Raw genomic sequence first — 27,521 nt, forward strand, 5'->3', positions numbered from 1 at the left:
GGGGACACAATAAATAGGAGGTGGTGCGAGATAAGTTTGAAAAGGATCACTTGTGCCACCGGAAGCGTTTGCGAACGCTGCTCTCTAATTAAAGTCAGAGATCTTACGTGGTTGCAAGTTAACCAGCTAACGAGCGATTCGTTTCAATCTCAAATTTTATATAGCTATTCCTCGTTGGTTTGCGTGGAATCACGCATTCGCTGTTGCCCCGACCGTCCACTCGAATAGACGAATGATAAATGACTCGTTGGAAAAGAACCACGACAAAATACGGTACCAGTGTTGAATGCGTTGAAGATTTTTTCTGAAGATTGATGAGCTCGGAAGCTGCGCGGACCTCACGGTAAATTGTACGGCCGCCGGCAAAGAAACTTATCTTGAGGAATGTCACATGGCAAATCGTTGGTGACAATTAAAATAATAACGAGCGTTAAACACTCCCCTGCAGGCCTTCGGAGGCCACGTGACTTAATGTAGACAAATGGTCACCCACGACAGTGATTTTCTTGAGGAATGTTTGCAAGGTTTTCACAGCGAAGCTGTCTACGGCTCGGATCTGGTGGATCACGTCCGCGCGTAGACGAATAATTTTAAACATCAACTGCTTTTAGCTTCCGTTGTCGGCAAGCTTTAAATGACGTTGAGCCAGAGGCCAGTGCCGTTATCCTGGCACTCAAAAGAAAAAATCCGGACAAGTTGCGAGAACAAAACGAGATCAACGGGGGCAATCAGCCAAGACCGCATTACATATGCTAGTTTCTTTCCAAACAAGTTACAAAAATATTGCTTCCGAATTCTTCAAAATGTTCTTTCAGAATATCGCTCACGCTGTAACTTCTGGTACGCTGAAGTTTCATTTGTCATTTCCAATAGCGGCGTTCAAAAGGCAGACACAGGGCACTATACACTTGATTGCCATCTTTTGGCGCTGAGACAGAGTTGCCTGTGCTCTTTCCAACGACAGCTGCCCTTGAGGTCCGCAGCGCGTCCAGCGCGCCGGCAGCGCCGGTAACGTCCAAGCCGATAGCGTCCGACGCACCGCGAATAGCCGTTCGACCGAAACGATACTTGCAATGGGGTTCTTGTCTGTGACAGGAAACAATTGCGTCCATATGGACCAGTGCACAGTATGGCGCGGTGTGGTGTGATGTGGTGGCTAGTATCAAGATTGTGGCTCGCATCATCTCCAACCAATTTGCTTTGCCGGTGGCTATTTCACGCTTACATCTACTCTCAATTACGGGAGAGCCAGCACTTTTTTTTATACGTGGGCTGATCCCGAAGACAGTGCAATACGCAATACCGGGCCGACCCGCGGCGGAGGTGAAGCCGGCGTTAAGCACTCCTCGTACGTAGCCCGATCCCGAAGATGGTGCAATACCGGGCCGACCCGCACCGGAGGAGAAGCAAGAGAGATGGAGATTCTTGTTTGGAAAGATGAAAAATTGGGATGAAGTGCAGCGCAGTAACTGTCTCTCCGGGGAGGACACCAACCGCGCTGCACAAAGGGGAATGGGAATGAAAAAAATTGGTGGCAGGCGTTAAGCACTCTCGATACGTGCGCCGATCCAGAAGATGGTGCAATACCGGGCCGATCCACGGCGGAGGTGGAGTTCGCCATTAAGGGGCCCACATACACAGCTTCGCTGGTCATCCTTCACAAAGTGGAATGGCACTGAGATTCTTTTATTCCACGACGGTGTTAAGAAATTTAAGTGTAGAGATGATAAGTAAGCTATTAGGTGTCAATGGGCAACATAAACGCATTGAGGATTTATACAGTTGGAATGCCGCCATCCACATTCTGAAGCAATTTTAAGCAATTTGTGGGTGAATTGATTTATCCCGTTCGCGTAAGAACCTTTCCTAAACCCGTGCTCATTCATTGCTCATCCTTGCAAGTGACTCTTAGCGTATATAAATGTTAATTATATTTAACTGAAAAGAAACCAATTCTTTATTTACGTATACTCTCAAAATTGCTCTTGTAATAGAGGAATGTTCTATATCGATGCATTTATTTCTCACTGTATATATTGTGGACTTACTATATCGAATAAAATATTGGCCTGGGAATTGCGCATTCTATTGGGCTGTCTGCAACGAAACTTAACATTAAAAAAAAATGTCCTTAACATTTGTCCGTTTTAAACTCGAATTTGCAGCTTGTATACACAGTCACTTACCCAGGCCAATCCACTCCTAGACCCCGAACTTATTCAAAACCGTTCGGCAGACTCTAAACATGTTTACACCTTTAAGGGTATTTTCTTCCTGCACTGGTAACACCCGTAAGGGTAATTCACACCGGCGAATGGCAGCGGTCGCACGACCAAGTTGGTCGCAAAGCGACCAGTCACAAATATTCGCAAATAGTCACTTTTCTCAAAAAAGCGACTAAAATGGGCCAGTCGCTCGCTGCTCGTTATTTCAGTCGCGCGACCATGATCGCAAAAGCTGCTAAACCAATTAGCGGCACGCCGAAAGTTATGTCAGCATGTGTTCTCATCCGGCGTCCTCCTGCGTCACGCCAAATACAAAGTCCGCGCCACCATGGCCGACTACAGTGATGTAATTGGCGTCTTGCCTCGTGATGCTCGGGCACAACAGTTCCAGCAACGTGTCGAATGTACGCGGTAGCATTCGCAGGAAGTTAAACAACAGCAAAAGAAAGCACAAAAATTATGCGCCGATACCGACACCCAACGCGAACTAGAAATTACAACTTACTCTCGATATTACTCCTCGTCATGTGCCCGGAGTTCGGGCAAGAGGCGACTTGCGTGGCCAGACACTTATCGCGAACGGCGGCATGGGCGCACCCACTAGCGTCGCTTTTTCATGGGAGGCTTCCGCGTTGCCACAGCTGACACCACGCACGGCACAGCACATCAGCTCAGTGACGACGTCTTCCTCTTCGCTCTAATCAAAATCCATGACTGCTGCCTGAACGCGGAACCAGCGAAGTGCGCGGGAACTGCGTAGATCCCTGGCGTTCTCGCCGAGAACGATAATATTCGGGATTGCGACTTGCAGGTCGCACTCGCCCGGGCTTGCCGGCGTGAGCATTGGTCACCTTCAGCCGCTTTTTGTTCGCCGGTCGCAAATCGTCACGCGACCTCCTCAAATCGCCGGTGTGATTAAGCCTTAACGGTTAGGGCCTTGCAAAAATTTATAGAGGCCGACAACGAAGCTCTAACTAGACGTGCGATGACAAAAAAGGTAGTTGAAAACTGTGTAATCATTCTGACAGCCTTGGGCGCACAGAAATATCCGACAAGAGAATTTCACAGAGAGAGGTATGAAACTCTGCTGTCGTATATTTCTGTGCGCCCAAGGCTGTCAGAATGATTACATAGTTCTCGACAACGTCTCCTGTCATCGCACGTCTATTAGAGCTCCGTTGTTGTCGTCTATAGACCGTTTTATCAGCGAGGAGGTAAGTAGACTCGAACCAGCACGCCGCGCCGCTCTTTTCGCACTGGTATGTGCTGATTCCTTCTTCTCCCAGCGGCATCTTGGAAAGGTAGCGGTTTAAATGCAAATTAGTGCGATTCTAACGTGTTTTGTAAGGGACTTCTGCGATGTCAGATAACAGACTCAATGTCGACGGGCTACCACTCTGCAGTATTCTGCTGCAAAAATAACTTTCGGAAGTAAGCGTGAAGGGCATCTTCAGCCGCGGCGACTTCGTGGACACATACGCTGCGATAACAGAGAAGCGTCCGCTTTGCATTGCCAGCATAAACAGAAAGGACTTGATGCCATCGCGTGCATTGTTGGAAGGCTTTGTTCCTAGTGAGCGCTCTGCCGGCGACGAACTCGGTACTCATAGGCGCCGAATACGGGGGGGGGGGGGGGGGTGTTGGAGGGCGGGGCTCCGAGGCCTGAGCCCCCTCCGGAGTTTTCCGGGGGGGGGGAGGAGGGGGAGCCCCCCCCCCCAAGCCTACCCCCCCACCTAACGCGTCATTTCCAGAGTTTTGTCACCCACATCATTTGAGGTTTTTGACTTGTCTCGACCTTCTCACTTAAAATTTTATTGTGGCTATTAGCTTACTGCATCGTTGTTGGTGCGGACGTGCGTGAATTTTAATTCATACTTTATTTCTGCAAATCCTCACAATAGCAGCACAAGCGCATGAGAAGTACCAGCTGCGGCTGCCTCATCCGTATTTTCTCACGTCAACATTGCTTTAAGTTTACGCTCTAAACACCCTGCACACAAACAATATATTTAACTATATACACAGGAGAAAGTTTATTATATTTTTAAAGAGAAGGAAGTAGGCCAATTAAGAATTAGTTCTAAAGGTATGGATAGCTTATACATAGAGAATGAATATGCATGTTGCTGTATGTTCACCTCGCTTCAAAATGCTTTGCGTGCTTTTTTTAACCTGAAAAAAAAAAAACATCTAAACATTTGTAGCTCCTTCGGCAATCTTTTATCAACAGCATGTGAAATGCACGTGAATCGTATGTCTCAGTATTGCTTCTCTTTCCACTAAGCAATGCTAACGGCTCATTAAAAAACACTTCTAAGAATTTACACCACTTAGTAGGGATGGAAACATCGTCATTTTCATATAGAGTATTTAAATATATACAGGGTGTCCCAATGAACTATCCTGCACCAAGATTTAAAAAAGAAAGCAATGCGTTACTCGAAGGAAACCTAGTGCATATTGTTTCCAGTACAGTGGAGTAGCTGCCAGTAATTTTTTCGTTAAAGTGATTTAATTAGGTAATTGTAATTCTCTAACTGGACACATACTATCATAATTATCAAAGTGTCAATGAGGCATTTGTAGGCACAGCCAAGGGACATCTGATTGTGGTATCTTCAGCGACGTTCGAATTGAGTACAAATTTTTTTCGACTGATAAATAGACACTGCGATATATGGTGAATACCAGGTGACTGCGCTCCCACCCGCATCATAAAATTACGCCCTCGAACAGGCTCCTTTTCAGTTAGCCAGAACGAATTGAAGGAAATAAAGAAAAAGAATCACTACCCAGGCATTCCATAAAGATGGTTAACCAGCGAGGCTGAAACGTGCGTCCTCGGTGTTTATCCCTGGGTTAATTCGGACGGTTCATTAAACGACGGCTTGGTAAGCTGCCGGATCCTCGTCACGCAGTTGCTGCTTGCGCTCGCCCCCACGAGCCTTTTATTGTGCCCGGGCTGCAGCATCGGAACGGCGTAGACGAGCTCGTTCCTGGTTCTACTAGCGCCGTTGCTGATTGAAAGCTGCCTGCTCCTCAAGAGTACGTATGACGCGCCGCCTACCTGTGTCGGAGCTGGTGAGAAACTGCTTCGCGCCCACTTGGCTGCGACGGAGAGCAACGACGTCACTACTGCCGCAGCCAATCGCGCACCTCTCTTTCGCTTTTTTTTTCATGCCTTCGCATGGGGTTGCGCCGGTGAACTTGTCGGCGTACAGGCGACAAACGGACGGACAGACGCATGAATCGGCTAGCCATATACAGCTTTGCTGTAAAACAATGTGATCGAGCTAGTGCCTTATCTGCCGCGCCTCGGCCGAAATAACACGTCGCGTTTGGTGTTAGTTGTGAACAAGCTGTGATAGCTGTTGTCTTAGCGTAGATAAAGTGGACGGATGGTAGTTGCTTTTTTTTTGCCGCAAAACCTATCACCACAAAAGCGAATTGACAACGTCAGTGCAAACGCTTAAAGGTGGGGTTTGTTTCGTCTCAGTTGCTATGTCTTTCTCTAATGAGCATTAGGTAAAAATGATTCTTGCCTTGGGAGCTGCAAATGACAAGCCCCAAATTTATATCAGTCATGGAAATGTGGCGGTAGACCAAACGCGTCGACTAGCATCAGATATTATGAAAACCTGAGACAAACCGGCAGCTTCAAAAAACAGCAGCGTAGGACTCCATCTTTGAGTCCTAGCCTACGTACGGACGTTCTAGCATTTATGTCATCAAACCCTCATGCTAATGTGCGGGACGTGGCCGCCCAGGTACCAATTTCCAAGTCATCAGTTTGGACCAATCTAAATGACAGCCTTTCACCAATGCTTGAAAGATAGGGACCTGTAGAATCGTCTGGATTTCTCAAGTTGGGTCCTCACAAAAGCCGATGAGTCACCGGACGTTTTGAGCAACGTCATGTGCAACAATGAAGCCAATTTTCACAGAAATGGCTGGGTAAATTCGCATAACGCACACTACTGGAGTGACTACAATGCTGACTGGGTAAAGCGCAATCGGCACCAGTACCAGTGGTGGTTCAATGTAGGGCGCGGAATTTACGCCGGTGCTATAATCAGTCCCATTTTCGATCACACACTGACTCGACTGCGTTACGTGGGCGAAATCCTTGGAGGGGTGGACGAGTTTCTCAGAGAAGTCCTGCTCAGTGGCGTAGCCAGAAATTTCGTTAGGGGGGGGGGGAGGGGGGACTTACGTTGCAGCTCGGCATCCTCCTTAAGAGGAAGCTTTAGCTGGGGTGCTCCTATCTAAATACATGTAGAAGGGGAATTCGTTTTTCTCGGCAACCACTACACCAAGTTTGACGAAGTTTGTTGCATTTGAAAGGCAAACTGGGGGGGGGGGGGATTCTAGTGACTGCTGGTTTCGAATTTTTCATTTAGGTCGTCATTTTTTTATTAAAAATTGGCCAAAATCACAAATTTTCATAGCACGAAACTATCAAGTTTAAAACTCTGTAACTCAACAATGAAAAACGATATCACAATTCTGTGAATTTCATCTAATAGCACATCTACAGCAGACAAAATATGTATGTTACACATGAATATAAAAAATTTAGTATTATGGAAACGCGCCTTTTGCAGAACCCTTGTACACAACGTAACCAATTCACGTAAGATACAATTTGACATACCAAATTTGTCCGCTTCAACTGTTACAATAGACGCTGTTGACAGAATCGCGATATTTGTTATTGATGCAGAGCTGTTAGTTTGTAAACGTCGTGCTCCTATTTTTTTTTTCGAACTTTCAAATTTTTCGAAATGTGTTAAACTAAATTCAAGCCCTAAACCAAAATTCCGCTTCTAACAGACACTACAATTTAATTTTCTCTCTCAAATGCAACAAATTTCATGAAAAGCGATCCAGAGGTTATCTCAGAAAAGCGTTTCTACGTTTTACATTTAGTATTTGGATAGGATGCGTCGGAGTGGGGCCCGAGCTAAAGATTCCTCTTAAACGAGTTGTCGAGGAATCAAATACATGAATAATAATTGCATTGCCATTGATAAAAATGTTGCAAACGAATTCTTGAGCGCTACGCACCGTAAAAACAAGTAAAATATATCATTTTTCATAAAAGCATGTACTCGTATGTGCCAAAAATTGTGTCCGAAATTACTGATATCAATGCTTCCATGTTTTTGTCTATTAAATAAGCAAAGAAAATATCACACGCACTTTAGAACTATATCAGTCCGAAACCAGAAAGTAGTGCATGCCGCTGATATGAAAAATGTAAAGGCCATGAAGTGAACAAGTTGAGGACAAATATATTAATGAAACTTTGTCATTCAAGAACCGTGTTTGCATTCATGTACGTCTGCAACGGCCAGTGCAAAATGTCAATGACGCTGGCATTTGTTCCAATGTATTACGCAGGAGTAGCTGTCACCAGTCGTGTATCGTGAGTAATTGCACCGAAATTACAGTCGCGACAAAGAGCACGTATAAAAAGCAGGAGTCCTGCAAAATATACGAGGGCGAGTCAAATGAAAGTGAGCCAGTGCTAATATATGACAAACGGGGTACTTTTTTTTAAAGTCAGTCTCCATGAGCATTTAGACATTTGTCCCATTGACTAAGGAGTCGCGTGATTCCGGTCTCATAAAATTCCTTGGGTTACTGCTACAAAAGGTCTGCAACTGACTTTTTCACGTCATCGTCCGACACGAATGTGGTTCCCTTGAGCTGTTTTTTTTTTCGGTTGCCCCAAAATGTGGATGTCGTAAGGCGACAGGTCTGGGCTGTGTGGCGGATGTTGCAGCGTTTCCCACTTGAACGTTGCCAGTTTTGTATTAAATACATCAGCGACGTGGGGACGGGCATTGCCGTGGAGCAAGATGACACCATTACTCAATTTTCCACATCGTTTCTTCTTGATTGCAACACGCAGCCGCTCAGGCATTTCACAGTATCGAAAACAATCGACAGTCTCTCAAGACTTAGCAAATTCGATCCGTAATGGTCCCTGATGATAGAAAAAAAAAAGAAGTCAACAACACCTTTCCGGCGGTAATGATGGCCTTTGCGTTCTTTGGCCGTGGTGAATTCGAATGTTTCCACTGTAAGCTTTGCCGTCGTGTTTCAGGCTCGTAGTAGTGGCGCCATGGTTCGTCCCCGATCACAATTCCGGGCAAGAAGTCGTCACCCTCATTGTGATACCGGATCAGATCAGTCAAGGCAGCGCCGAACTTCTCCGTCTTCTGGCGGTGGTTCAAAATCTTGGGCATCCATTGCGCACACAAAAGCCGATGACAGAGATGTTCATTAATTATGGCGTGAACCGAATCGTAACTGATGTTCAGACGCTCTGCCAGTTCATCGATGCTTATCCTCCGTTCTTATCTCATCACCTCATCAACTTTTGCAATATTGTTAAGGGTGATTTCACGATAGATTTAGTCCCGTCTTCGATCGTCTTTGCAACTTTCACGTCCTCCTTTGAACCGTTTGCTCGAACGCTTCACAGTGGCCAATGAAATGCAATGTTCAACGTACACGGCAGCCATGCGGCGACTAATTTCTTTTTGGGAAATACCTTCAGCTGTCAAAAACCTCAAGGCCCCACACTGCTCAACTTCTAGAGCGTCCATTATGTAGCGCAACCATGTTCAACCCAGTGTATAAGAGCATTAAACGACCTTGGACCGAACAATTATTGCGCGGGGTGCGTTGGCTCACTTTCATTTTACCCGCCTTCGTACATTAGAAATGCAAAGATACAGTGGAATATACAGATGCGAAGATAGAGCTTGATAAAGGGCAAAAAAGTGTCACTGGAAACAAAGTTCACTGCACGTATACACAATACATCCCAACAAGATATTTAAATATACGTATTAGTCTCCAATAAATGTACGTATCTAAGAAAAAGTCACGGTGTATAATGCGTCAAACGAAGTAAATAAACATCTTGCGCAATCACAGATTCACAGAATCATAGATACCGCCCCCATTCTATCCACTCCCCCTGATGTATCGCGCGTGACGGAGGATGACTAGCTTGCTCTCCGCTTTTCTCCTTTGCGCACACAAGACTGAGTCACCATCGTCGGCTTACCCAATCAAGCACCTCCCCCCCCCCCCTTCCCGTACGCTTTCACTCGCACATACAGCATGCGGCGCTCGGTAACGATGTTATCACCTTTGGACTTTATACGAAACATGAGGGCGACGGTGACGACAGGAAGGCGCTTGGAGTGTCCATATAATTGAAATAATATAATAAGAGTATCCGGCAACTGAAGCGTCCCGTGGCCCATCACTTTCCGCAAAGGAAGAAGTAACAAAATCGAACTTTCACCATGCAACAATTCGCTGCGCCGCAACAATGTATTTTTTTCCTTTTGTGGAACGGGGGCACTGAAATTTAAAAAAAACCCTAGGAAAATATGTTGGCCACAATTGAATGCCTACTTAGCGTACCTAATTTGGCTACCGAAGGAATATCGAAAAAAACGTGAGACGCTTGGTCCACAGAGAACCATACGCATACTGCTCGGTATCCTACAGCGGCGAGCCAAGACTTTCCGACGAGGTTGCCCTCAAGCGAACGCGGTGCAATCCGTTGAGTCCCCACAGTGATGGCGGCGAGGGACCATTGTTTCCTTTTCTCCTCTGCTAGCCAGAAAGCGTCTAAAACTCTGCCAGGCGAAAATCCACTCGGCCAGAGCAAACTGAACACGCACCGAAGTGCGCCGCGCGGCGGTCAGGGCAACACGAGAAAGACGCATGCGGCTGGCTCTGGCAGCCCGCGGGTAGGGTAGCAAGACCAAAAAAATTGAAGACGCTCAATGTGTTCTCGCGAATAAAAGTCAAAGTAGGAAAAATAAATAAGAACGTAGTTACCTTGGCTGGCTTTACTGTCTTAACATGGATGCTTTGGCGTAGGTGAAAAAAAAATTTTGATATTTTTTTATGCGACATGACGGCACAAATGAACCACCACGATGCTTCGTCTCATCGGACCTCGCTGCGTGCTTTTTCAACTTGTCTAATAGTGTGTTGATTTGGCTTGTCCCGTTGTATTTCCAATGCAAGACTTTAGAAAAGTCGATGCACTTTTGGCGTCAAATGTTTATAACAGCATTAGACCCACAAAGTTCCGCAATTGAAAATCTAAAGCACTACTTTGGAAATGTCGATGCATCTTTCACATCAAAAGTTGAGATTTATACCCATTAAGTTTCGGAATTGATATCAATGCGCTCCGTAGATTCCGCGCGCGGTGAGCCCGTTTGTCATCAAAACGCCATTGAAACTTTGTGGTCGGATGGGGCTGCTTGCGTTATGTGACTCCCGGTGCATGGTCGTTGCCACGAAATCCAGCCCGAATTTGCAAGTTTCGCGGTGAAATGTCTTTTCGAGCATGAAAAAGACATTCTATACAAAATGCAGAATGATTTCCGGCGCCGGGGGTTGCTTTGGTCGGCGATGCATTGACAGCACGAAATTTTTTTGGGGGGGGGGGGGGCTGAAGCCCCATAAGCACCCCCCTCGCCCCTGGCTACGCCCCTGGTCCTGCTGTCATGTTTTCCACTTATGTGGTATCAGCAACATGGGGCGCCAGCACACAGTAGCAGCCGAGCACGAAACTGGCTGGATGCGATTTTTCATGCGCGATAGATTGGAAGGCACGGGCCTGTGTATTAGGTCACCTGACCTCTCTCCACTCGATTTCTTTCTTTGAGGTTATGTGAAAGATCGTACTCACATCATTGATACGGACGTCAGATTAGCTCAAGACAAGGGTAACGGATGTCTGCCGTAGAATTCGAGCGTCGGTCATCAAGAAAGCCACTGAAGATGTGATAAAGTGGACTCATGCAGTACTGCGTAGCTGCAGAAGGAGACCTATTCGAAGCCATCTTCGAGGCAGCAGCTGGTCTTCAACGGCGCTTACGAATCCATAGATAAGGGCACACTGAAATCTGATGTTTTTTTTGTTGTTTTGTTTTTTGTGCAGGCAAATGGCTCATTTAGAAGTGGTTGTTTACTTACTCGAACGCACCGGTTTTGCCTTTTCTCAACACGTGGGCCGCTTCCCTGTGCTTATTTCGCTTTTATTTTAAGGCATGAACCTGTTTTTGCAGCACGTATACACTCTCATGAAAGCTAGAACAGTCACTTTAATTTGGCTTTGGTCCGAAGCAAGCTTCTGGCGCGAAATATAGTGCGGGCGCACTCTGTCGATGCGGCGCGAGCAAAGCCGGTCTTTTGAAACATGCTATGCATATTACATTGCTTAACCGCGTTTCGTGCATGGCCAGAGTGGGGCTTCGGCCGCGTTATCAAGGGGCTTTTGTTATTCATTTTTATCAGTCAGCCTTGAAAGACGGATAATAAGTGTAATGTTGGGAGGAAGGAATAGCTGCAAAGCCGCGAAACCTGCTCTTTGCGCTCCTTCTGTACCCTTATCAAGGTGATGCGCTGTCTCTTCGGTTTCGCCACAGGCAATGCAGTTGCTTTATATCAGCTTATTTGAGGGCGCTGCTTTATGATGCGGGTGGGAGCGCAGTCACGTGGTACTTTTCATATTTCGTAAGGTTTCTTTGCTAGTCGGAAAAATTGCACGCAATTAGTACGTCGCTGAAAACACAGCGGTTAGATGCCATTTGGGGGTACCTTGGGGTGCCGACAAATTACCTATTGACACTTTGATAAATAGGACAGTACTTTTCGAATTAGATAAATAATTGCAATTGTCGAAATAAATTTCAGGAACGAAAGAATTACTGGCGGCTACTACACTGTACTGGAAACAATATGCACTAGGCTTTCTTCGAGTAACGCAACTGCTCTTTTTTTAAGTCTTGGTGCGTGATAGTTGGGGCACCCTGTATAATAAACTCAGTAACCTAAATGAGGGCAAGGCGGATTAATTCTAAGTGAGAATCAACAGCAGTCATGCGCAGGAGCGCATATTCTTGGACTCACAGAAAAAGAAAAAAGACAGAGAGAGGCTGCAGTTTCGTCGGAAAGGCGAAGCAGTATAGTGATAGGAAGATTACACCACCGAGGACGCCAGATTATATATATATGGGTGTAGGGGAGGGCCCCTTTTCCCGGAAAAATGAAAACTTTCCGCCTGTGTCGGTACCAATGATCAAACTGGGATATGGCAGAAAGGTGCGTATTCGAGTCGGTCATCTATTGCGAACGGATGAAGTTAACTATCTCTTCGTGCACGCACATTAAATTTATTCTGTTCAAAGGTGTTCTAAGATTATCATGCTTGGCAACCGATGTTCTGTCGAAGTTGACCCAGGACGTATTATGAAAACAGTGCGCGCTGACTAAGAAATGAAAGTGTGTTCTTTTCCACTCTGTAACCAAAGCCATGCCTACATTGTGCCGGCCGGCCCTAGTTCACATGGGCCCTCCCGTGCTTCCGAATCTCCCCGGCAAGTTGTCGACGGCGCTCATCGCGCGCTGTTTTACTGCAGAAAATAAAGTTGATGTTGCAAAGAGTAGTTGTTCGTCTTTCAGCTCTCTCGAGTAGGCGAGGTGCCCTTGCACGCACAGGCACCATTCGACACTATTCGAGCGCTTCATCTTTCAACGCGTCGCGTGCGTCTGGTTGATCGTGGCATATTCGCGGCCACTATCATAAGCTCATTTTAAACAGCCCTTTCAATGGAGTTATTTCAGAGTTAATGATGTTGTAAAGCTTGATCCCCGGGTGCCAAATAAACAATGTTTAGAAAATCGTACCGCGAAATTTTTAGGAGAACGAAAGCTAGCAAACTCTTTCCTCGGAGCTTTGAAGTTATACCTGGATTGGGATGTACGCTGGTGCGACACACCGCATAAAACGTGGAGATACCTTTGATTGTTGTCGCCTGATCGAGTGATACCTTCATAGAGTTCAAAGTTAGACATACAATAATAACACGTTACATGTATACGTTACGTATCGACAATGTTCAGACTTGACTCGCCTCCTATTTCGACCATGGGCAGAGCTGCGGGAGCGCCTCTAGGCACGTCGCCGTTCGATGTTGCGGCTATATCGAAGTTGAAAGCTTAGTAACGACACGCTAACAAGTTTTCCAAACCAAACAATTTGTTGACGCCTCTCGGGAAAGCGCGAAAACTTGCCACTCGTCTTCAACAGCACGTTATCCGTGCACCCTCCAGCGCGATCCCAGATACCAGCATGGCGATAGACGGCGACGATAGCCGGAGCTGTGATCACAAAATGGCGGCGCCTTCAATAAAACGGTCTATAAATTTTTTGTAAGGCCCTAACGGTAAGCACGTTATCAGCGCCGCAAGAAAACACCCTTTTGATGTAGCTGTAAAATTATTTACACTCTTAAGGGTGTAAACAGTTTTACAGTGTACGCTTCATCATCTGTGATTACAGCCGGATCTCGTTTGATATAAAATCAGCCTTATCGCTTCGATACAGCTCAAGGGTAACGCAAGATTATAGTGCCTTCTTTCTTTGCTTCACAAAATATATTGTTACGCTCTTAGGAGCATAGTGGGTTCACGCCTCAACAAACAGTATGCGGGGGCACCGGAGAGTGGTGAACGAGGAAGACGACGTGTGGCTGGCTGGCTGAATCTCGCCAGGCGCTCAGCTGATCCAGGCCATCGCTGCTAACTCTACCCGGCTTCAAAGTAACGCCTTTTGTGGGCGCAACAGAGTGGTGGAGGTGCCGGGGTACGACAGGACGTACCACGGAGTCGCAACATCCAGAACTTCGCCGGAGCCGTCGTCTTGCCGGTCTCTTGCCAACGACCTTCCCTATGGCTCAGGACGGAGGTGGACAAATGCCAGCTCTAGTTTCACCTTCTCAAAGGTCAGCGCCAGTTGGACCTTTGCGGCACTACATGGAGCCACGCTCGTTCGCGGGAAAAGTGGGCGAAGACGTCGACGAGTGGCTGATGCACTACGCAAGGGTGAGCCGCTACAACCGTTGGGATTCTGTCACTCAGCTTGAATATGTCGCGCTCTTTCTGAGTGAGACAGCGCTGATGTGGTATGAAAACCACGAAGACTCCCTAACAACGTGGGAGCACTTTGTCGAGGAAATTAAGAAGTGTTTTGGCGACACCCACGCCAAACAGAAACGCGCCGAGAGAACACTTGCTCAAAGAGCTCAAGCTCCTGGAGAAACATGCACTATATACATAGAGGAAATCCTCAAGCTGTGCAAAATCGTGAATCCGCAGATGTCCGAGGAAGACCGAGTCGGACATCTCCTCAAAGGAATTGCAGAAGATGTATATAGTTTCCTCATAAGTCGGGAACACGTTGATTCCGTCTCGGATGTCGTGCGTCATTGCCGTACGTTTGAGACGCTGAAAACACGTCGCATTGTGCCAAAGTTTGGACGCCTGGCGAATGTGACAACCATTGCCAGCGTCGATGAGAGCCCGTCTGCCGATCTTTCGTCTACTATACGGCAGATCGTGCGTGAGGAACTGCTGCGGCACCAGGAATTTGCGCGCGACGTCATACGACAACCTGACGCTTATTACCCGCAACAAATGGCGCCTGCCGCACCCTGCGCTTCCTGGCAACCGGCGGTACGTGTCACAGACGTCAACCGCAGAGGTGCTCCATGGCCACGTGAGGACACATTTACGACCGAACACCGACCTGCAGAACATCCTCACCCCAGCAGGTTTGCACGCAGACCGACCGTTCCTCCTGTGCAGCAGGCTCAGCCGCTTCGCTCTGCTACACGACCCCCCACGGCTGAGCGCTTCGAAGGGCAGTTCATCGATCGTCGTTTACCGGTGTGTTATAGCTGTGGCGACTTGGGTCACATTGCCAGGTACTGCAATCGCCGCCAACCACCGAGGTTCGACCGATCGACGATGTCTAGGCGGTACCGCGCTCCTCTGGGCGAAACATACTCGCCCTCGCACACATACTTAGGACGCTTGCCTCACCAGCACCCGGAGCCGCTGCGGAACCGTTCTCCAGCATCCGATCGCAGCTTGACACCACCACCCGCTCCTCGTGTAAGCCGATCGCCCTCTCCGCGGCGTCGATACCCGTCGCCACCTCCGGAAAACTAGCCAGCGCGGCCGTTGGAGGTGAGGTCGCTGGACAATCTTCGCTGTCGACAGAGATACCTCCAACCATTTGTATGTTTAAGAATAAGGTGTTTGTATTAATTGACGGGGTTTCATCCATGGCCTTAGTGGACACGGGAGCAACCGTTTCAGTGATGAGTCTGGCGTTTAAAAGCCTCCTAGGACGAAAGGTGATGTTTCGCTGGGACCGTGCCGATACGTTTCGCGGAGTGAGTGGGGAGTTGTTGTATCCTGTGGGCGTGTGTAATGTAGACGTAACCTTGGGTGGTCAAATATTTAACGCGGAGTTCGCTGTTCTACCTCATTTTACGCATGACGTAATCCTGGGCCTTGATTTTTTGAAACTGTGTGGTGCCACTGTCGACTGCAAAACGGGTGAAATCAGTGTAGGTACGAGCTTTTCTGCTGCGTTTATGGAAGGCCCACCGTATCGTGAAAGTGTGCTTTGTGCATCCCGGGATACCGTTGTGCCTCCGTTATCCGCAACGTGTGTTTCAGTCGCCTGTTTCCCCACCACCGACGGAACGTTTGACGCTACCGTGGAGCCCGTTCACCTGAGTTGCATCAAGAGGAATGTACTGATACCGTATTGCACGCTGTCAGTTGTTCAGGGACGCACCAACTTATGGGCCGTAAACTGTTCCAGTGAACCTGCAATACTACCACAGGGTCTGAAACTTGCCGCCTACCATGAAGATCACGTACTATCGCTCGCCATTCTTACAGAGGCTCTTGATTCTGCGGATGAGCCCCATTTCGTTAATGTCTGCCCTGCGGCGCACTCCTCATTTCTGACTATGGTAAACAAGTCGCTCAGCACTAAGCAGCGTCACGAAGTGGCGAATATTCTGCTAAAACATGCCCGACTGTTTGACTTTTTCCAGCAAGAGGGGCCACCATTGTTTCCTCCTTCTCGTATACACCATCGCATAGATACGGGATCTGCCCAACCGCTGCGACAGAAACCATACAGAGTCTCACCATCGGAACGCAAGGTGATCAATGACCAAGTCCACGAAATGCTAAATAAGAATGTAATCCAAGAATCCTGTAGTCCGTGGGCAGCGCCAGTGATCCTGGTTAGAAAGAAAGATGGTTCATGGCGATTTTGTGTTGACTACCGCCGCCTCAACACCATCACTAAAAAGGACGTATATCCTCTTCCGCGTATTGATGATGCTATCGACTGCCTCTCATCAGCGTCTTACTTTTCGTCTGTTGACTTGAGGTCGGGGTACTGGCAGATTCCGATGCACGAGGCAGACAAGGAGAAAACGGTATTTGTAACACCAGATGGACTTTTTGAATTTAATGTGATGCCGTTCGGGCTCTGTAATGCGCCTGCAACTTTCGAGCGCTTCATGGACAACATCCTGCGTGGTTTGAAGTGGGAAGTATGCATGTGCTATCTAGATGATGTAGTGATTTTCGGGCGCACGTTCAGTGAGCACAACGCACGTCTCGATCTTGTGCTAGACTGCTTGGACAAAGCGGGTTTGGTCCTCAACTCGAAGAAGTGCCATTTTGGAGAGCGCCAAACACTCGTTCTGGGACACCTAGTGGATAAGGACGGTATACGACTTGATCCAGCGAAGACTGCTACGGTAGAAGCCTTCAAGCAACCTCGCCATGTAAAAGAGCTACGCAGTTTCCTAGAGCTTTGCTCGTACTTCCGCCGGTTTATTCGTGGATTTGCCAACATCGCGTATCCGCTGACATGCCTCCTTCAGAAGGGCGTTCCTTTTGAATGGACTCCTGAATGTGAAGCTAGTTTTCGTGAGCTGAAGTCTCGTCTGACGTCTCACCCCATTCTCCGACACTTCGACCGTGCAGCTTCCACAGAAGTTCATACGGACGCTAGCGGTATTGGCATCGGCGCTGTCCTTATTCAACGCGTCGACACCAAAGAACACGTCGTCGCCTATGCGAGTCGTTCTTTAAGTAAGTCCGAGCGTAACTACACCGTTACAGAGCAAGAATGTCTTGCAGTTATTTTCGCAGTACAGCGCTTCCGGTCGTACCTGTACGGGCGCCCCTTCGCTGTGGTGACAGACCATCATTCTCTCTGCTGGCTGGTTAATCTCCGTGATCCGTCGGGCCGGCTTGCGCGTTGGACACTCCGTTTACAGGAGTATAACTTTACCGTTTCTTATAAAAGCGGCCGCCGACACGCCGACGCTGACTGCCTCTCGCGCATGCCGCTTCCAACGACGGACTGCGACGCGGACAACTTCGACTGCTATATTGCATCACTGGAGCCGGGATTTCCTGATATAAATACCTTCAAGATCGAGCAACAAAAAGACAGAACTTTAGAACCACTGCTCATTACTGCAAGGCAATCAGCACCATCCAGTCGTTTCTGTGTTCGTGATGGGGTTCTTTACAAAAAGAACTATTCTACTACAGGCCCACGATATCTTCTGGTGGTCCCGGAGAGTCTCCGTGTCTCCGTCTTGCGCGCTATGCATGACGATCCAACATCTGGACATTTGGGTTCTGCGCGAACTCTCTACCGCCTTCAAGAAAGGTTCTACTGGCCTAAAATGCGCCAGACGACCGCCCAGTATGTGTCCAGCTGCAGCGAGTGTCAACGTTATAAGCGTCCGACGAGTGCTCCTCCTGGTCAACTCCATCCAGTGCCACCCCCCCGCACTCCCTTTGAGCAAGTTGGCATCGACCTCCTCGGTCCTTTCCCGCGTTCATCCGATGGGAATCGCTGGATTATCGTGTGTGCCGATCACTTGACACGCTACTGTGAGACAGCTGCAATACCATCGGCTACCGCAACCGAAGTGTGTATTTTTCTGCTGCGTTTTGTCATTCTCCGACATGGACCTCCCAGAGTCATCATCAGCGATCGTGGGCGGCAGTTCACTGCAGACGTGGTCGAAGAGATGCTTCGTCTATGTGCTTCAAGGTTTCGACATTCCACCCCGTATCATCCCCAAACAAATGGCCTTACGGAACGCACGAACAGAACTCTTACTAACATGCTGTCCATGTATGTCGAGTCAGATCATAAGAACTGGGACAGCGTGCTACCTTTCATTACGTACGCATTTAACACCTCAAAGCATGAAGTTACGGGCTACAGTCCCTTCTTTCTTCTTTACGCTCGTCCGCCTCGTTATACACTAGACACTATCTTCCCGTTTTCCAGCCACGATAATCTTTGTATATCAGAGACAGTCTGTCTTGCTGAAGAAGCCCGACGACTTGCTTCTTTACGCACTCTTCTTTCACAAGACCGCTCGAAGGCACGCTACGACCGCCGACGCCGACACGTGATATATGACCCTGGTGATTTAGTGTTGCTCTGGAAACCAACCAGGAAACGTGGACTATGTGAAAAACTGCTGGCACACTATGTTGGACCCTATGTTATTACGGAGCGCATCAGCGAATTAACCTACCGCATAGCACGTCTCACATCAAATGGCCGACGGTCAGCGAAGACTGAACTTTCGCATGTCGCCCGTTTAAAGCCGTTTATTTCTCGACAGCCTGTTTGACTTGCCCGGCGGGCTTCGTCTGCGCGGAGGGAAATGTTACGCTCTTAGGAGCATAGTGGGTTCACGCCTCAACAAACAGTATGCGGGGGCACCGGAGAGTGGTGAACGAGGAAGACGACGTGTGGCTGGCTGGCTGAATCTCGCCAGGCGCTCAGCTGATCCAGGCCATCGCTGCTAACTCTACCCGGCTTCAAAGTAACGCCTTTTGTGGGCGCAACAATATTACGACTATCGCATTACAGTATTTTTTTTTTGTAATTTCAAGTTATGGAGTTTTTCGTGCCAAAACCACAATTTGATTATGAGGCACGCCGCAGTGGCGGACCACCTGAAGTTCTTTAACATACACCTAAATCTAAGCACACGGGTGCTTTCGCCCCCATCGAAATGGGGCGCCATGACCGGGATTAGATCCCGCGACCTCGTGCTCAGCAGCCGAACACCATAGCCGCTAAACAACCACGGCGGGTTTCATTTATTTCAAATATGCTGCAGTCCTATACTCGCGAACAACCGTCTGTGCCTATGAAGGGTAAGCTACGGGCGCGTGGCTGCTGCATATGTGTTGGCGCTCCAAGTAGTACGGCAGCGTTTGACAGTGGTTTTGGTTGCTCGGAACAGACGCTGTATCGACCCAGCTTCCACGTGCGACGGTTTCGCGTTTGCCCAGACGCGGACGGGAAAAAGCCGCAAAATTAGTAGCCTTTAACACGCAGTGATGTGTTCCGTCTTATTTAACTGTTGCTAATAAGCTGCTTATGTTTCCTCTTCCCCAGCTTAAACTAACGTCGATTAAAACTCGGGACTCTTCAGAAGCGCTCTCACTTGTGCGCACTTTGCCTCCGTAGATTTCCCTTCATAGCCACAGAAACTTGTCCGGGAGTATAGGACCAAGCAGTTGGGCGTACAACAAGATACAAGAGAACATAATGCAAAACAAAATTCAAAGACATGTGGAAAAATGAAAAATATACACTCCAGTTTGTTCGTTCTCATAGTTCTCATCTTCTTCACAATCATTTAGGTTTTCTGCATCTGTTCAGCCAAGCAGAAGCAACTTTTATGACTCGGCATTGCCTCGAACCGTAAGATATTGGAATGGTCTCCAAGAAAACGTTGTATAGGGGCGCGATCACGAAGCTTTCAAGCAGAAATGACACTTTATGTTTATGTATTTGAATGTTTATATTGCTTTGTTTACGTTAAAGATTACTGCGTTACGAATCTACCGTGCCACTTTCAGTTTTGTTGGCATTGTATTGCAGAATGTTTTGTTAGCTTACGTTATTATTGGAAATTAGCCATTGCCTGCTGCTCACTTTTCTTATTTACATCGAAAAAAAATTCTGCATAACTAGTATATGATGTATTTCGTTAGGTATACTGTGGAGGATTCAGGATTGAAAATTCCCCATTACATGTTCCGGCTTTTCCCAGTTCCCCTGCATAACAGCCTCGCTCAAATTTCCCATTGGAACCGCAGAGGTACGTGAATGAATGGTTTATACGCAGGAAACGATGACCTACCAGGTGCAGTGGAGGTTCCTCCTTAGGAAGATTGGTTTTCAGAGCGTTGGCGTAACCTTGCAGCGGGAGGGCTGCCGGGATCACTGTAGGAGCCATAGACATCACCTCCAAGACGTTGACCGGCTTCATGACGGGGGGTTTCTCCTCGTCCTTTTGCACGTTGAGCGGAACCCTGCGCACTTTCTTGGCCACGCGAGAGTCCTCGGTAAAGGTCACCTGCAGTAGAGCTTGGACGGCGCGTGGTCGCGCCGCCTTCTTGCTGAGCGCCTTGTGGTTTTGCTTCCTCAGGGACTGCGGCGGACTCTTGCGCTTGACGGCGGCGCCTTGCAGCAACGCGAACGGCGCGCTCGAGTCGCTCGCTGGATCAGTGCCCACGGCCCCACCACCGTCGCAATCCAGTGGCGTGCCGCGAACCTCCAGGTGGAGGCGACTGAACGCCTCGCTGAAGCGCTCCCACATGACGTTGGTCTTGACGCGTTCGCCTTCGACCCAGTACGCCAGGACGTCCTTCTTGGCGCGGAACTCGCGGATGGGCCTCACCAGCTCGTCCAGGTGCTCGCGCACCCAGCAGAGCCCCTCTTCGAGTTCCGCCAAGGGCAGCACCGGCAGCAGCGCCGAGCAGCGGTACTGGAAGTCGCATGACTCCGTGTCGTGGCCGAGAACGTCGCGCGCGAGCTCGAGACCGCCAGAGCGCACGAAGGCCTCCGCCATGTCGGCGTGGACGTACTTGCTGTAGTCTGCCTTGTCGTGCATCAGGCACGCGCACAGGTGGAACAGGGGCCCCACGACGGACGGGTCGCTGCGACTGCGCCGCCCGCACGAGACGAGGGAAGTGAAGACATCGTTTCCGAGCAGCAGCTCCGTGCCACCTTCCAGGTGGCGCCGAATAAACAGCAGCACCTTGAACAGCGTGTCCCGATAGAAACAGCGGTGGTCGCGCGACGATGCGCTCGGGGACTGGAGCAGGGCGATCCTCCTCTGAAAGGCGTACAGTTCGCCAAAGTCGGCTGTATCGTGCTGCTGACGTGTACCGCGGGCGATATCACTATTTGATGCTTTAGAATTCGTAACACGTCTAATGTGTAAGGAGAGGTCTGACACAAGGACAATGGACGAAGTAAAGAAACAGGGCGCAACTAGCAACTCTCACCTCCTATAGCCAAGCAAAAGGCAATCGTAGGATACGCTTCAAGTTGCCTTGCCGGTAGTTTCCGCCGTTCAGAAGATTGATAACGCGACATTTTAATATTTGTTGGGCAAATTGATGGATCAAAGTCTAATTTCCAAAACGAATCTGCATTGCACGTGTTCTATAGCTGGAAGGCGCCTTAATCATTAGTACATTTATGTGAAAAAAGAAAACATTACCTTTATGATAAGTATCTTGAACAAAGCGCTCGCTGAAGTGGTCATCGTACAAACATAGCCACACTTGTCTGCTGTATCCGAGCGCCCGCTCTTAAACTGCGCCTGCGACGCCTAGCGGTAGCTCCTGGCCACCAGATCTGTCGGCCGTAGCTACACCGTGCGCATGCGTGCTTCGAGCACTCGGCGTACGTGCATCAGGCGCGTGTGTTGCGTGTCGTGATCGATCAACAGAGAAAATGCGCTGTGCAGATTACAGAGGAGTGGGAGCGCCTGCGACAGCTTTCCAATTATGCAGATTCTTTCCAAAACTCTTATTTCTGAAAGCACTGCAGTCGTAAAGGAGCAGGGACGCGGTTCGATTTATTTACTTAGCTTTAGCATTTTTAACTGCGCATCAATGTGCAATTTAACATTGCCGCAAGTTTCCCGCCGGAGATAAAGCTCCTCGATGCAAGCGAGCGTCCTAGCGGTTTGCCTTGACTTTTATCCTTTTATTGATTATTGCATTCATCGTCCCAGCCATAAATACTCGCCCTTACTCCTACATTTGCAAGCAGAAACAGCTTAAAACTTAGGTTTTTTTTTTTCGAGGAGCATTGAAGATTGAGATTCGCTTTTTGCCACTGCTGTCGCTTCGAGGGATTTTCATGCAGGAATAGAATATTTGTCTTGTTTTTAGAGGGTTCGTTGCTTGAAATTTTTATATTGCTATTTGTTTTACTTGTTGTCTTTATGTGCATCTTGCTTTTCTGTCATTTGCTTCATTATTTGCTACTGTAGCCCCTCCTGCTAGGGCCAACTCATTGACCCGCAGTATTTCAAAATAATAAAATAAGTATTTCACATTCCAATTTGACTATTTTCATAACATCGGCTATGTCAGTCAGCAAGGAGTTGGACGACACTTAAACACATTAACAGCAGTATCTTCTTTACAGACGTTGCTTCCAACTTGGCCGAAATATGAGCCGAAATATGGCCGCACTATTTGTGATTCTGAGCAGCGCTGCTGTCAAGCGCATCTACCACGTTTCGCGCTGAATGCGAACGTATCTGCACAGCGCATTTCACGTCCATTTCGCTGTCGTCCCCATGAGTGCGCACAGCGTAGCGCGACAAATACGCTTTGTCACAGCTCACATTCGACTCGAGCACATACGGTAAACAAAGCGCCCAGCCGCACCCGGCTGCTTGCGAGCGACGCAACACGCAGCCCTGCGCCTCGACAAGGTTGCCAGCGTGTGCGCATGCGTGCTCTGTGCCCACAGATCTCGAATCGAGCAGCCACCACAAGGCAGTCTGGAGACGGTGCTCGGCGGCCGTATCTCTTCGCGCATTTTAATTTAAGCAACTTAAGTCTCGCTAACAGAGATTAAGACAGCTAGTCGAACGGGAATGTGTAAGTCGAATAGCTCTATTTTGCAGCTGGCTATAGCCGGCTGCACAAAAGAACTTATATGTTCTCGATTATTACGTTATGATTATGTGCCACAATTGGGCAAGCAGCAGTTCCCTTATGAAATGAATTAGGGATTGCACAAAATTAACACTGTTTCTTGTATAAGTAGCCTATATGTGTCAAATAAGAATATTAAAACGAACGCTCCCAATCATTTAGAGTACTTCACAATTTAAATTTCGGCAATGACCAAACAATTTGAGGCTTCACATGAAATCACTAATGCTTTTCATTTAGTTTCATTTATTACTAGCCCATTCCATGACTTTAATGGGACACTAAACAGATAAATCGGTAGACCTGTATTTGTGAACTACACCTTTACAATACCAGAAAGGCCACTCTTGCCATGATAAAAGGCTGGGCACAAGAGGAAAGACGCAAAAACGAGACTAGTGGCGACGCTGCGTTGCAGTTCCCGCAACAGCTCGCTATGACGTCCCATATTCTGAGGGCATCCTGCTCAGGCCCGGTTAAATTTTTCATCAGCAAGGAAGGACTATACTGCATTCTAAAAATGAGCAAAATACTGAACTTCGCACGTTTCGAGAAATCGTACTGTACTAGACAACGGCTCAAATACAAAAAAAAACAAAGGAAAATGCCTTAAAATCCGTGACGTCAACTTGACTGACCGGCGCTGGTGTTACGGCTCGAAATTCAAATATTAGAAGTTTGGCCTTCATTTTCTGTTCGGGTATATTGTCATCTTACAACGAAATCAGAGAAAATGGAAGTTATGAAATAATACTTTGTCATCTCAACTGATTTAGTGTTTCAGTTTAGTGGGCGCCCTTAACACTAGTACTTACAGTACGCAGTACATTGGGCCCTCATAAGTTTCTTACACATATGTGATGAAATTATTGGGCTGATGAAATTCGCACAATATGCAAATTTCGTGCGTGAGTCAATGTAAACGTTGCCGTTTGGATGCAGGGTAAAGACAATTCGCGAAAGTGTTCTTAAAGGTGTGAAATCGAACAGAGATCAAGTTGAAGGCTATGAAAGATGGATTATGCACAACATATTTTATAAGTCACTGCTGCGGTATCTCTAAGAAACGGCCCTGCATGCCTATATTTAGCTCCATTATGACGTTATGCTGCATGGCAACCCAGGCGAAAAGAAATTGTGGAAACCTTAGTGTGACCCTGGTGTATCCTGAGTCGATAGAGCTAACGTTTCACGAGAAGCCGTTTGTGCTCACGTCTTAGGTATGGTGAGAGATATGGGATTAAATTACTTCTAGAAGCAGACGGTGTACACCATGGTATTGTCAATTTATCAAGTGAAAGTGTTCTATTTAAGCTCTCAACCGCCTTTGTGAAACCGGTGAATGTACCAAGAATATGTTTAACTTGAATGCTCCTATGGACTCCTGATGAAGGATACCTAGATTGGTACTTGCAAAAAACCACACTGAGCTTCAGTTATTGCCTTAACTTAGTCAAATAATGAAGCAAAGTGCTTTTGAATAAGCACTGCAAATCTTTGAAAAAGCTGAAGTGAATATAGGACGGTAATTGGTAATGCTGTTTTTGTCCCCTTTTTTATGTATCACATGTATCACAGTTACTTTTGCTTTTTCAATTGACGTTGGATATATATTCTAGGGAGAGGATGGCCTATACTTGCTATGAAAGTTGCCAACTTTACGATGCACTCGTCATATCACAGCAACAATTGTCGAGTGTACCTATGACTTCTTATTCTGACATGTGAGTGAAAAAAAAAAAGAATGACTGGATTACGCTGAAGACTAGAATCGTTTAGATGCATTCCACGTGTTGCGAAATTAGTTCATTGTAATCCAAACTAGTTTTTAAGATGTTTTTTTTATATACAATATACTTTTTCTCTGCTTTCGTCTGATCTGAATGCATTGCTGCAAAGTACACGTGTTGTGATCTTACGAATAGACGAAACAACATTTCATAAAAATATGCAATAGTTTTTTTTTAAAGAAAGAGGCTTTCCTCCGAATAAAGTGTAACGTATGTAACCACAGGCCTGCGTCTGTTTTATAGTAGCTCAAAGATACCGAAGCCATTCGCTGGTTTACAAAAACAAATGAGCTTTCGAACGTTTTCTGCCTGTGAATAGTGCCTCATATATGTGATGTAACGGTATCATTGCGGCATCTGTGCATGTCAACACAAAGAGAACACGACACGTTCCTATTAACTTACACAGAAGAGTAGAGCTAGATCTTGAAAATAATGCTCCTTATGGACCAGCAGGACATTTAGGATTGCCGCATCAGATGGAAAGTTGCAGAAGGTCTCGCCTCCATTACCAAAGCCCTTTCTGCCTGTGTACAAGATCCGCCATTTAATAGGCCAAGGTTGCTGTACGTAGCTCGATGTGACACCCAAGTCTCAGTTTGACTAAGACAGATTTCGAGAGACCAAGATATCTGTTTAGTAAAAGTTTTAATTTCACCAAATTTATTGCTGACCTTGAAAAAAATTTTACTCAATCAAAAGACTATGATCGCTTTAACGCTTTCGCCTAACTGTTCCATTTCGATGCGCGGAAAGGTGTGCTATGACGAACTGAAAAATGCGTGCAAAACTATTTTGCGCGAGAAAACATGAAACATCTCCGAGGGGCACTGTGTCTTCTGGACAGGCTATGGTTCAGAGAAGAACAGAAATAAACGCGAAATTACAAGCCTGAAGAAACTTCTAACTGTTCTGCTAGATTTCTTCCTAACTTCGCTAGCTAACCTTACTAATTAACTAGTTTTGCTAGCTAGAACAAAATTCCAAGTAGTTTTATTCAACACAAATAAAGACTATCATCATGAATACATGTTTTTGTCTTACCGATACATACTGTGCCTTTTCAGCTGCATTCATCTTGCTGAAGAGCACATTTGCGGTTGCATCATGCCGCCGGCAAATTGCTAAACATGCCGCCGTCGCACCACACTGTGAAGAGTTAACAGGAAGTGAGTGTCAAGTGGTTATTTGGATACTTTAGGCATCAGTTGCATTTAGAAATATGTCGGTATTGCAGCCCAGAAAAGTATCTGACTCTACTCAGCAGTGTGCTGAGCAACATTCTCGGCTGCCATGAAGAGGCAATCAAGAAAATATGAAATAAACCAGTATCCGTGAACTGGGAACTTAACCTTGAAAAACTCCCTATACTTTTATGACAGTGTCGAAAACATTTGACGACTCAGGAATCAACCATGTATAGTTTCTTGGTGTCATTTGAGGCCGAACAACGCGAGCGCAAATTAAAAAAGAGATGGCACCAAATGTTAACAACACCAATTGTTAAGACAGCTGTCGTGTGCAAAAGATCATGCTTGCTCTTTATGTGCGAGAAACGTAAGGGCTTTTTCTTGTTAGTGAAAGTCATTGCTACTGTTTTCATTTTTCATTTGTCATGTGCGACAGCCTTCAAAACATTGTCACCTTGTGGTGACGGCGAAGAACGAGAAATACCACTAAAATTTGGAGTTAGGAATCCAGATCTGTATTGGAGGAGCTTCTGCCCAGAAGGACAAAAAAACGCTCATATCACAACGATAGTGGCGAGCATGGTCATAGCTTACCGAATCGAGTGGAGTTTGTCCAGTAGTTGTGCATGCCTAACCGTAAATTCCAGATTAATCCTTGGTGCTCGTGTGTACATTCGAGAATGTAGTACAAAACTATTCGCGACCCGAGTGCAGTCTGACCAGACACGCTTCGTTCGTTATAAAACTCGCAACAATCGATAAATTTTGAGTACACGTTGTCGCGTTGTCGATCATACACTCAAAATGAACACCACCAAGAAAATAAAACAACGATGCCTGACAATAGAGAAACATTCTTAGCACCAACTGGGTGATGCGTTTAAGTAATAATACAGTAGTGTCCACTGCCATAAAATTCTGGGATTTTACATGCCAAAACTACTATATGATTGAGGCACACCGTCGTGGGGGACTCTGGATTAATTTGAACCCCTTGTGTTCTTTAACGAGCACAGAATGCATGGTACGCGTGTATTCATCCATCTATCTTGAAAAAAAACTTTGGTATTCATATTAATTTTGTGTACCGTTACACCTAGTTATGCGGCCTCTTATTTCTTATTCCGAAGAGCTTTCTTAAAAAAAATCGCCCGTGGCTGATAGTGTAATTAATAGTGATGATAGTGTTGATGATGACGTCACTTGCACAACAAATATTAACGTGTAATACACTAAACAAGTCGCACTTTCACCCGAAAGGTGAAGCATCGATTGCGATAGCAATTTAGTCGACAGCTATGCGAAGCAAGGATAGTAGTTTTATTTGCAGTATAAACTTTGAAACGTTCGCTCACTAACTGAATTAATAA

At 46.9% G+C, this 27,521-nt stretch overlaps 1 protein-coding gene across 3 annotated transcripts in view; it reads right to left on the reverse strand.

Moving 5' to 3' along the window:
* LOC139054233 (uncharacterized) overlaps positions 1 to 27,521 on the reverse strand; it is a 91,549-nt gene that overhangs the window by 49,508 nt on the left and 14,520 nt on the right. For 2 of the 3 annotated variants that reach the window (XR_011511088.1, XM_070530943.1), the window contains exons 7-8: positions 26,006 to 26,110; positions 20,348 to 21,325 (exon numbers count right to left, since the gene is read on the reverse strand). Coding sequence is in view for 2 of the 3 variants with exons in the window: in XM_070530943.1 (XP_070387044.1) it covers positions 20,348 to 21,325; positions 26,006 to 26,110 (1,083 nt within the window). In the remaining variant the exon portion in view is untranslated. Of the gene's footprint in view, positions 1 to 20,347; positions 21,326 to 21,715; positions 21,863 to 26,005; positions 26,111 to 27,521 lie in introns of those variants that run through there. The other variant, XM_070530944.1, reaches the window with a different exon arrangement.

Source organism: Dermacentor albipictus, chromosome 1, assembly GCF_038994185.2.
Source record: "Dermacentor albipictus isolate Rhodes 1998 colony chromosome 1, USDA_Dalb.pri_finalv2, whole genome shotgun sequence".
In the NCBI taxonomy this organism is placed as follows: domain Eukaryota; kingdom Metazoa; phylum Arthropoda; class Arachnida; order Ixodida; family Ixodidae; genus Dermacentor; species Dermacentor albipictus.